Source organism: Hippoglossus stenolepis, chromosome 11 (genome assembly GCF_022539355.2).
Source record: "Hippoglossus stenolepis isolate QCI-W04-F060 chromosome 11, HSTE1.2, whole genome shotgun sequence".
In the NCBI taxonomy this organism is placed as follows: Eukaryota; Metazoa; Chordata; class Actinopteri; order Pleuronectiformes; family Pleuronectidae; genus Hippoglossus; species Hippoglossus stenolepis.
Window position 1 is genome coordinate 4,320,581 of NC_061493.1, and position 12,608 is coordinate 4,333,188.

General features: G+C 39.9%; 1 protein-coding gene across 6 annotated transcripts in view; it reads left to right on the forward strand.

Annotated features, from left to right (window-relative positions):
- The window catches only part of astn1 (astrotactin 1), a 423,848-nt gene that overhangs the window by 157,728 nt on the left and 253,512 nt on the right, over positions 1–12,608 (forward strand). For all 6 annotated transcript variants that reach the window (XM_035171471.2, XM_035171474.2, XM_035171470.2 and 3 more), the window contains one exon: positions 8,168–8,318. In XM_035171471.2, the coding sequence (XP_035027362.1) occupies positions 8,168–8,318 (151 nt within the window). The remainder of the gene's footprint in view (positions 1–8,167; positions 8,319–12,608) is intronic.

The following is a 12,608-nucleotide window of genomic DNA, read 5'->3' on the forward strand; positions in this document are numbered from 1 at the left end:
CCACTCAACCTTGATCAGTGCTTTTACATCCTGGATATCAAAAAGCTGAGGTTCTAAACGTAGGCTTTGCAAACAACTGTAGCTACGAGCTGCTGAGTCCCTCCTTATTATCCGTGCTTATTAATCACTGCACTCAATTCCACACACACACAAACACACACACACACACAGTTAGAAGCCAATAAATGCACTAAACATGTCTGCTTCGGAAAATTATGTATAGGCTCTTTCCGTTATTTCAGCATCCTTTTGTCCCTTTAGACTAACTTGTTGACTTTGCTGATTAATCAAGTCCATTGATCTTTCTGACATTTATCTTGTATCGGTTGTTTATGTGACATATATGCTGATTACTATAATTATATTAACAAGAGCAGAACAGTAAGATGACCAGTGCCAAGGCCAGTACACGTGCATGCAGTTGCTTAGACACAAAGTGGATTACTTTGATAAAATTAATTATATATTTAATTTATTTGTATTTCTGCTTTCTGAATAAATCTTAAAGGATGGGTGTGTAGGACTTAGGGGATCTATGGGCAGAATTTGAAAATAGTATTCTAACCCTGACCCATTACTGAACAATCACCTGATATTAAGCACTGGTGGGTTTTTGCTAGCTTAGAATTGGCCCTTTATAACTATAAATTTCACCACAAGGTTTCTACTCTAGCCACGAATGGACAAAGCAAACATTAGCTCCACAGAGGCCCTTTGGCTTTTATTATTTATTTATTTTCCATTACCTGAAGATGCTCCTACATGTTTAGAAAGGGGAGGATGAGGGCAGGGGTATCAATTTGGTTGCAATCTGCAACCTCACAGCTAGATGTCACTAAATCCCACACACTGAACCTGTAACATAAATTATAGACTGTATATAAAGATGGACGACATGGCAGCTCCCCGAAAGTGAAGCCAAAGCGTCTACATCATTACCTGGTGGCTGGCTTCTGGAAAGGTCATAATGTTCAAATGTTAATGTTTCTGATAAATTAGTTATAGATTTATAAATTTGTTAAATTTTAGCTATTCGATCCTATAAAAACGTGGGTGAAACATCATGATTGACAGCTAAGACTGACTCACAATTGCCTGTATCAGCCGGACCTTGCTACCACAGCTCCATACACCAGTCGCTACTGCACAGGCTCTTGCTCCAAATGGGCAAGATGGTGTTCGAATACTCAATGTTTCAGCTTCATTTCTGGATGGTCAGAGAAAGTGGAGACACATTGTCCATCTTTACAATCTATGACATGAAGTCAAGTGGTAGGACAGGATTTGCTGATATATTTAGCAGAATATCAATTTATCAACTAACCATGGTATTGCTATGAGTGTAGATTAGGTGTAAACAGCAAGAAGTTGTTATACTTGCATTAGAAGCCGACTTGAGATCAAGGCCCCCCCACCAGCTGGGATTGATAGTTTGTGAAATGTGCAGTCACAGTTCATGGAAAATTGACAATATGTTTTCTGTATTTTGCATACAAACTGGAGGTGATTTGAAAGTATGCCCATGAAATAAAAAATGAAAAACATCAGGCTAAACTGAAGGATGAAGTCATTACCAACCAAAGTGAACCATTAGAGACATTTTTAGATTGAGATTTCTCCCGAAGAGGTTGATTGACTTTCATGAATCAAATCAGTGATTCCTTTTAAATACTGTAATAGCCATTTGACTTATCTCACTCAGCTCAACTGAGTTCAAAAAAGGGTCTGAAATAAACAGTCTTTCTCAGTGAATGTGGCATCAACATGTCAAATAGAAGAGGCTGTTGGGCTTGTTGCTGGGCATAAATCACAAACTTGTTGATAATTATTTGAGTGAAAGAGATGTAGAGATACCCATGTGTAAATATGGCTCCAGGTGTGAATGTTACTGATGTGTGTACCACAGCTGCTTAAAAATACTTCTAGAACAGGGATGAAAATTAATGCTGACGCACAAAATGCCTAGTGTTTGTTAAAAAAAGGCTTTTATTTCCGGTTACCGTGAATAGAGCCTGAGTCGCTTCCTTTGCATCAGCCGTCGTAACTCGACCATCTTGTTGCATAGATTGCTAAGTATTGACATAGACTGTAGCTGAAAATCTTAAATTATAAACCTGAAATTAATTTAGAATGATTTATCGTACTTGTTTCAAGGACCACAACAACATACAGTGTCCTCTGTGTTTACAGACCAGTAACTCAGCCATAACAGTGGTGTATCTGCCACTGTCACAATCTTTCCTGAACCTCAGAGGGGAACTCTGCAGATTCTACACATCAAAGTGTGTTTACAGGAATTGGGGAGTACTACTGCATATGTGAGAAGAAGTTGTACAAAGCCTTTTGTGGCTCCGGAGGGAGCTGTGTCAAAGTCTCTTGTCACTTAGGTTGGTTAGGGCTGGAGACTGCAAGACTGGAAGAAATACAGATACAAACTGGGGCTGAAGGGTTAGAGAGAAGGGAGCATTAGCTGCTGGTCGCGAGATCGCCAAATCTCCAATTGAATTGTCTGTGGTCAAGTTGCAATGTGGGTAATGTAGGTGCAACCTGCCTTTTGGTCAATAGGTTTTGATAAGAATTAATGTAAAAGATGATGAAACATAATGAAAAGCTATAAAGGAAAAACAAGTATTCAATATCTCGTTCTGCTCAATTGATTTTCATCGCACAGTGTGAAGTGGTTTGCACTGTATCCTCATAGGTCTGATGGTTTGAATCCCAGCTCAGGTGCTTTCTTTCTGTGTGGAGTTTGCATATTCTCCCCGTGTCTGTGTGGGTTTTCTTCAGGTTCTCCAGCTTCCTCCCAAAGACATGCAGATTGAGGTTTTGTTAATATGTGACTCTTAATTGTCCGAAGGTGAGAATGTGAGTGTCAATGGTTGTTTGTCTCTATATGTCAACCCTACGATATGCTGACAACCTGCCCAGGGTGTACCTTTGGCCCAATATCAGTGAGGATTGGCTCTAGCTCCCCCTGTAACGCTAAATTGGTGAATTGCCTTTTCAACCATAGCATGTTTGCCACAGGTAATGATTATAGAAACCAAAGTTAGAAATGTTGACATATTCCAGGGATTTTATTCTATGCCACCATTTCTGTCTGGGTCGGTACTTGGGGTTAATTCTGTATGTGATCGATGACTCTGAAGTTTCTCATGTGGACACTTTAACTTTTCATTTTGCATTTCTCTACTAGTTGATGTATGAAATGGAATGAAACCACTATAGTGTCTATAGTTATCAGCTCTGCTATAATAAAAAAATATATATTTAAGAAATGTAACTTTTCCGACATTAGTGTTGTGAGTGATAAAAAAAACGAAAAAGGGAAAACGAAAAACATATTTATTACCTTGGGGGGGGGGGGGGTTTCATCATATTTATAAGACCAAATAAAAGTCAGTGGGGTGCAGGGAATTGGTTAGCAGATGTTTACCTGTCACGTCAGTAAAAGTAAAGAGGTTCCTGCTCCTCCAATTGCTTAATTGGAGGGATTTTTAGAGATGTTAAGAGATAAAACTATGATATTTCACTGGAAAATAGCAGCAACAAGAGACAACTCAGAAAAATGCAAACATCATTATTATTCCTCTGATGGTCTTGTGACCCATCTGATTTGACTTTAGGGCCGTTGGAGTTTGATACTGATGTCTAGGTAACATCTTAGCTAATATATCATTTGTGTATTGATCTGAAAAGGATGCACTTCTATAACGTGACCAGTAGCAATAAAAGAGCAATTCCAGTCAGCACCCCCCTCACCACAACTACAGCTCACTTTGTTTCACTTACGGTGTTTCATATACTGTAAATATATTCAGTTCTTCAACCCCCTGGACTCCACGCTCACGCATTTCAAATCCTCCTTCTTTTTTTTCATTTGGCATCCTTTTTTCAAGACACTGTAAATAACTCATTTCCCTCTGATCTGACATCTGATGAACCCTATCTTCCCCCGCTCCCTGGGGGCCACAGGGAAACACAGCTCACACCTACTTGAAGCTGCTGATTCCCTCCGCTCTTGAGCTGCGTTTCCGCCGCGTTTCATAAATATTTGTCACTCCGCCTTGATCCGGAGCAGATGGTTAAATAGCGACGTTCCCTGATCTTGCTCCGCACGATGAGTCGCCTCTGTGGCACTTACAATTTCACGAGGGCTCAGCCTTGGTTTTTCTTTTGCAGCATTGCCTTGAACTTGTATTGAAGATGTGATGTTGGTATCCGACCTGCATATTATTTGTGCGTTTTCTTGTATAACGAATGTTTTCTCGGTGTAGCATTTCTCCAACTCTGGCTTTTACATCATTTTTTTCATGTTTTTTACATAATCTGAACCACAAACACATTCAATCTGTTATTTTCAGAAATACCTATACATTCAAATTATACTTCTTTTTACATCGTTGGTGGTAATTTCCATTCTTCTGTCTGAACTGAATAACGAACTAATGCACGTAAATTGCAGGGCATAACTTGGCATTTAAACCTGTAGTGGCACTTTTCAGTGGTAAGTGGGCTGAATGAATGGTCCTTTGAATGGCCTGTTTTGACGTGCAACCCTCCCATTATTCAGCTATCCATGTTAATGGTGCCCGTAATTGAGGCTTATATTTATTGCCTCTTTCAAGTGCAGACAGCTGTCATAGACAACATGTTAAATATATTGCAGGTAGTGCTCATTGGCTGTTCATTGTACGGGTGTCCTGTAAATGCAGTAGGTTGTCAAAATTATGTGTGCTCCTTGTTTTTTTGGGGGGATTTAAATCAAATGTGTTTGTAATGTAACAGAGAACCTTTCTATTCTTATATGTAGCTCAGCTATAATATCTTTAATGTTGATATAATAAGCTACATTTTAAAGTATTGCAAATATATATTTACTTAGCTTATCCATTTGGGCAGTTTAAATAAGATTGCTCATTCTGGTGGGTTAATGAAGCAATTGTGTACTATTGTGTACTGATTGTAGCCTCGGTTGGGTCAGACAAACATTTTAATTGTCATTTTAATTAGATGAGTAAATTTGGATCCTGTGCTGCAGTCAATTGATTGTGAGAATTTGCGAATTTTAAAACTTGAAAACCTGGCCTTAAATCTTAACTGTTTTTTCTTGAACATTAAACTTTTCTGAACAAGTAAGCGACATAAAGTTTAATACTCAAAACGCTGCTTCATCAGGACTGTGTGTCTGTGTTGTGTGATCAGATTAGATTGACTGTCACTGGACTAAATTATGTTGAAATGTAGCTACATCCTGATTGATGCACAGAAGTATGTGTCATCACCTTTTCTCAACTGAACCCATCAGCAAAAACTAGAGTTCCTCTGGGATAATGTCAAATGGAAGTTTTCTTTGCTTATATGAAACTTTTTATTTCAGTTCCTCTAGAGAGGGTCAACAATGTCAACATAGGCCCACTGTCCAGGTATTCCATCCAAATACGAAACTACACATTAAACTGTAGGTGGAACAGCTTTCTACACAGGTTGTGTAGAAGAAGCTGCACAACGGCAGTGACAGACCTTCAGTCAGTGACACTGGTTCCGAGCAGTTGAAGCATGAGTGCATATAGCACCATTGCTCAGGTGCAGTTTGGTACTAGTACACAATTAGTATGACATTATGAGGTGCAACAGACAAGAGGTAATAAGCAGAGCATGAAGTGCAAAATCCTCAAGCCAGCAACCTGTATGTCGTTCATCTATTTGGTCAGGTGAGGAAAAAAAGTAGCGTCCGGTATCGACAGGCAGAAATTCATGCTCATACACCTCAGCAGGAGTAAATAGATTCAACTCCCCTAACTCCCCTAACTCTGCCCCATCCATGCTATCTGAACTTGGCCCAACAAAATATCTGCTTCCTCTTCACAGTAAAACTAAGTAGGCCCAACATGTGCTATGTGTGTTTGTTAACAAAGGCTGCCGGCCCCTCCCATCTAATTTGCATGGTACAGTTATAGTATTATGCAGATGAAAGGAAGGCTTTTGATCAGAGATCTGACCTGGATAAGGTATCCACATGCACAGTTTAGTAAGAAATGGAGATGAAATATTCATTAAATGGCACCGTGAGGCCATGTTCTTCCCCTTGAGTAATATTATTTCCGAAGCCAAGATATTTAGACGAGTTGCAGCATTTCTATGAAACTTGCTCTAGATAATCATAGTTGCTGCTGACTAACCATTTCATCAGGACAGCATTTAGTTGTACACATGAATAACATGCTCCAGGGAGAATTTACCCTTTGAATAGAAATATCAAAAATACTGGCAGATTTCCATGGCATTTTCCGTGCACAGTAATGCTGCTAAATGAATACATGTTTTTGATTTTCCTGACACTATGATGGAGTTTATTTTTGTACCACTCTTTGGTAATGGATATAGTCTGAACGATTCATCAGCATGACTTTAAACATGTTTTTTTGTCTCGTGTGACATTTAATGGAAACTTGTGTTTCCTGATTATAATTGGAGCCTCCAAATAATTTCGCTTTCACACTTGTTTCATCATCTGTCGAGGCTCAGTTCCATAGGTCCCCTATGAATAAATGACAACAAAGCAATGGGCAATTATAATTGAAAAATTGTTTTGTAAGATAACATGGAGATGACTGTGTGAGGGAAGGAAGCTCACTCTCTTTTCTCTCCGGGAACGCAGGAGAGGACGAGGCGTTGGTTAAAAAAATATCTTGTTAGTGCCTCAGAGGTCATAATTTTCTTCACCAAGGCAACTTCATGGCCGCACTATACACAAATTGTTGTTTATCATCACCAGTACTCAGAAATAGCTCTGTAATTTAGATTATGTGAGACTCAAGCCCTCTCTGCTTTGTTCTTCATCTCCATCAATCTCAAATCCTTATACTGTTGCTGCTCAGCGGGAGGATCTGCACATTGACCTTGCATTGAGCCACACAAACACAACAACACAAAGTGACTCCTCAGAGCAAGGTTCCAAACGATGAATCAAAGGTGCGGTTCATCTCCCGAGCCTACAGCTTTGGAAAGCGGCTATGCAGTGGAAAGCTTTTCCCATGACGATTAGACAGAATGAATTAAACATGCCAGTGTTTGTAATTTTATGATTTTACATATCTCTTCAGTAAGTTTAATAGAGAGGAAGGTGAAACAGAACCTCTTACAAAGCAGAATCCTGACGCACCACTTTGACCGAACCCCGTTTTTTCCACCAGTAATGTTAAAATGTGATCTAAATTCATTATTAAAACATTATTGATTGCTGACTTCACTGACACGGAGGAACAATTGTTGAACGTATTCCACCATTGACTTCACCAGACTAGTGTCACACATTATCAGTATTGCGATCTAGATCCCATTAGTGGCAATTGAGGCTTTTTATGTCACAGCCAAGACAAACACAGCAAAGTAGTTTGGGACGACAGAGTGTAACAGTGACCGCCCACATTTAGAATCTCTGGAAGTAAATGTCCGAAGAACATAAACATTTGATTCGGAGTTACAAAAAATATTTTTCATATCAGTTGATATCAATATATATCGTGCTATAAATCAAATACCCATGTGTTTATGTACAGTGTTCTTCTTATGTACAAACGTTTTTTTATGCACAAAATTGATTGTACTTGCTTGAACAATCATCCTGTGCCACTGCACTTTACTTATAACACTTCATAGAAACCACTACAGTGAAAAGGTGGATATAATGTACAAACTTTAATTACATTTTTATTTTTATTGTATTGCTTTTTTATATTTCTTTATTATCTTGTCTACCTCACTCTGATGTGCCTGCTGCTGTAACAACTGAAATTCCCCAGTGTGTGGATTAATAAAGTTTGATTTGATCTTATCTTAACTTAAATCAGTGCCACTGCACCATCAATATCATTTTATCGCCCAGCCCTAACTTAACGATATGTATGTAGACACTGACATACTTGCTGGGTGTGGTTACAGGGTCACAGAGCACACATGTGACCTCGCCCACCACACCTACCAGTGACAGAGTGCGGTCAGATGTGCAACACACAACCCTCAAAGCGGAGAGTTTAGTGAACACACTAATTTATTGACAGCAAGATCAAACAGTTTGCTGCTGTATGCTTAAATCTTTAATTAGTCCTCAACACGATGCACACTGCTAAACAACTGCTTTCTATGCTCTTTCTTTTATTTTCAGGGAGGAGTTGATGATCAGTTCATCCTTTGATTCATTGGAGGTTCTGCTGGACTCGTTTGGACCCGTCAGAGACTGCACCAAAGACAACGGAGGCTGCAGCCGCAACTTCCGCTGCATATCTGACAGAAAGCTGGACTCCACTGGATGTGTGGTGAGTCACCGTTCGGTTATAAAACTCGGGCTGTGAGCTGCCATACATTAACTTCACAATGTGACCTTTCCCTCTGGTTCCTGTATGAATCAGATTCAAAGTACTTAACAGTGTTATATCTATTCTGTACTAGTCCTTTTATGATTGATACAATATGAGAGCATGGGCCTGAATGCTTTTCCCTCCCAGCGCTCCACAGATCTGAGCCTGAGGGACTTTTAACCCGATGCCCACTTTTATAGCCTCTTTACTACTGGTTCATATTCTAATATTGTATGAATATCCGGCTGTGGTCGTCTGTGTTTAAGTCTGTCTGCCTGTATAAATATTCATGAGCCTATCTGCTGACCAAAATGACCCATATCAAGGACAATCAGTGGACCTGCTCCATGTAATGTGTCGGAGTCGACAGTTTGACTTTGCCTCTTGTCTCTTATGCCTCCGAGGCTGACAACACATTCATTACCTCCAGGTGGTGCTTAGCAACCAAGCGATGTAGCCGGCCGGTCTGTTTGTCTGCATCTGTTGGGAACTCCAGCAATGCTGTTTTGTTATTTGCAGAATCTTAGCGCCGTCTGCTAGTGTTTTGCTTCGCCCCGAAATCCCCCCACTTCTATTGATAAGCTGTCAGGCAGCAACTCCCCCGAACAATTTCATTTCAAGTACTTTGACGCACTTGAGCTCAGACTTTCAGGTATCGTGGGAAGTGCTATTTATGCAACTCTGCATGCTCCATCTTATCTCTCATAATTGTATCTCAAGAAGAGGGAGATAGCTCGTGAGGTGTTTGGGAACACCTCACGAGCTTTCCCATTGCTCACCTCACAATGGGAACACGTTTATAGATTAGAGCATATGTAAAAACAGTATCAATCAGTGTTTTCATTGAAGGTACTTCTCGGGGCTGTTGAGCACAGAGAGGCATTTGCCCTGTTAACAGGCATGTAAAGCACATGCTGCAGTGTGAGTATTGATCAACCTCTTGCTCCTTCTCCATCTGACTTTAATTACTAAGTCTCGGAGTACGAACACGCGGGCTGCAAATGTGCTCTGGGAGAAAGAAAGTGGATTTCAGGTTCATACATTTTGGATTCAAAATGTATGAATTGGAAATCTGTGGCATGCCCAGTATCCTCTGTATCCTCTGCTGCAACAAGATGTAACACAAATCAATCTCACCTCAATTCCTGCAGTGCCATTTTCTCCGGTTCCTTTTGTTGTTTTTTTTATAAATAAGACTGCCTCTATGAGATAACAGAATGATGCATGTTTCATTTGATTAAAGGTGAAATGTTTTATTACAATAATTAAGTAGAAATCACGATTAAACTATTCCCAGTGGGATATTTTTTTTTTCTTCTTGTGTCTAATTAAAACAGACTATTGTTTCACTCTTAGTTTTTACTAATGATCTGATGTAATTGCAGGCTCAATCACCTCCCGCTAGGATAAGTTGTGAGTGCAACGTGAGAGTCTGAAGCCTCGCCAGCTTTTCTGTGAGGCTGCAGTTAGCAATGCTTTGTCCTCTCAGCTGGCAGCGTCATGCTCACCACCATGTACCATGCTCAACCTATCGGCCTCAGCAAGCATTGAAAGAAAAGCTCATAGGTCCACGCACTTTAGATAAGATTGTATGGTTGGTCAACTGTTGGGTCCATCCTCCACCAGTGTTTCCCATCGTTAGAGAATAAAAGATAAATTCTGACATTTTGGGATTTACTTGGTTTTTCAGTAGAAAATATTGAAGCAATTAGCACACATTCAATTAAAGCCTTAACAATTAGATTCCCTCATGAATGTATTACTGCTCCCGGTGAGTGTCCCACCCATCCACTGCTTCTGGTCACAGACCCGTTCATTCCTGTTCAGACCTGGTGTTAACATCACAAGTTCAGGTTTGAACCCATGTGCACTGAGATCCGATCACATGAGCCTCATTCGTCGGTCTGCCGCATGTGGCCACGTTCTTTTTGATGTGTGAATGCAAATGTGTCCAGGGCCACATGTGAAGGACCCCTACTCATCTGACGTCCCCTAACATGGTACAGTTTAAGTGTATTTCTTCGCTTCTCAGTGTCTATCCACTAATTTGTGAGTGGCCACCGCTACAATATCAACATTGACCATCACATAATGATTGATACTTTCTTAAATCTTTCTTCATAACAGAGCTGCACAATATTCATTCAGCCCCTCTTGACTCCCCACTCTCTATTGCTTGGTCTGACACACACACACACACACACACACACACACACACACACACACACACACACACACACACACACACACACACACACACAGTTACATCAGACACATCTGTAATCTCAGACTGGGCAAAAGCAACATCATTTGGTCTTTGCGAAAACACAAATTACGTACATGTTTATTTGCATATAAAGCGTGGAAGTGAGATTTAATCAGAAATGTTCACAGGAGACACATTCAGGACACATTATTACGTGAGCACACAAACTGACCACTTATGATGAGTGGCCTAAGGGCAGATGTTAATACCAGCTCTTTAACGGGGCCATTAATGTGTTTTTCTGTCCTCTATTCGACAACTTATCATAAAAAAAACTCAGTCGTTAGTAGAACTTGTGAATGTCCACTACCTACATTTTTACTATACACCGTGAGAGGAGTCATCTGAGTTGCAACAACATTGCACCGGAATGTCAGAAACCAAAATATCCATCCAATTTTCATCTTGTACCAAGAGATGACAGAGCGGAGATTCCAGCAGGGCTTTGAAGTCTCATGGGCATTTGATCATGTTTTACTCATTAAAAAAAAAGTATCCGTTTCCTGCTCTTTGGATGTGAGAAAGCACAACAAGAGAAAAATCCAGATATTTTGTCCTGATGTTATTCCTTTAAATACAATGACTGGATTCTTTTAAACAGCTGCTTGTAGGCACCAGCATCGAGCTGCTTCTGCCTCTGTATGTTGCACCGTGTTGCAAATTCTTGCCAAAAGCGTTGAGGAAAGAAAATTCCTGGAATTATACTTTCATGGATCCAAAGGAGAAACGGCAAAAAATATTTCATGCCAGCACTTAGAGGTGTCATGAGACTCTACTTTTTTTTTTATATTAATGATTTATTGGCCTCTTATATTTCCATCCCTACGAGCATGTTGAAGAATACTGTGATATTCTTATAACATTTTTAAGAACCTTTGGAGAGAAAGGGAACAAAGGGAAATTCCGCACTTACACACTGACAGTATTTAGCCTTATTTTCTTCGGTATTCTCATCAAGTGAATGCTCACTAAGCTCCACTCTAACAGGCGTAAGTGAAACAGAAATGAATACCCTTGAATTTTACACTTAAATAAGAGCCCCCATGGAGAAGGAGCTGTATGAGTATTTTAGACAAAATATATAACGTGAAGGGTTTTCAGGGGGCGGGACTTTTACCTTTTTACATTTCACTGTCAATTCGTCTGTCAAGCTTTATCACTTGCAAATATCCAAAACACAAGATTGGAAAAAAAGAATCATCCTCGGTATACCGGCTTACATTCAAATGACTGCTCAAATGTGGGGAGGAAATAAATATTCAATTTGGAATAAGTTTATCTTCAGTCACAGGGCATAAAAGCACAAGGCAAGAACAAGCACCCTCAGAACAAAAAAGATATGAAACACATTTAGTTTTGACGTCTGCACGGAGAAGCTTTGAAACGTTGATGGAACATCTTAGATCAAGGTACGTCTGTTTGCTGATGTAAAAACACGCAACTGCAGAGCAACAATACCATAAAAAAACAGCTCGGCCCAAATCACCTGTTAGCCCTTCAGTGAGTTCTGCACACTAATGTGAGAAAGAGGTTACGGCTCGCATTCAGATTATTAGGCACTTGAATTCTTTCAGACAATAGCAGCAGGTTTAATTCTGATTTGTGTGTCTGGTTCATGTTGTGTTCCCCATTTGCATTCATGCATGTTACTACAAAGTGGCACACACCGATCTACCAATTTGTTTGTGACCCTGAGTGCACCATCAAAGTTACACGTTTGGATTCAAAGGAATGTGGGCACTGTCGGGGGGGGGGGGTTTCTCAGCCTTTTTTAGTTCCACTTTGAGATGCATTGCTCTGCACTTTAGTCTGTCATGTCCCAATCTGTAACCTTATGATTAAATCGTGCTTAACTTTGACGGTTCAGAGTGTTTGTATTGTATTATAATCTAACAGCAAATGAGACGTAAGGAACATGGAGACCTTAGAGACAATTTCACTAAATAAATGAATTAAAATTTTTTTTTTGTCTTTCAGTTTTT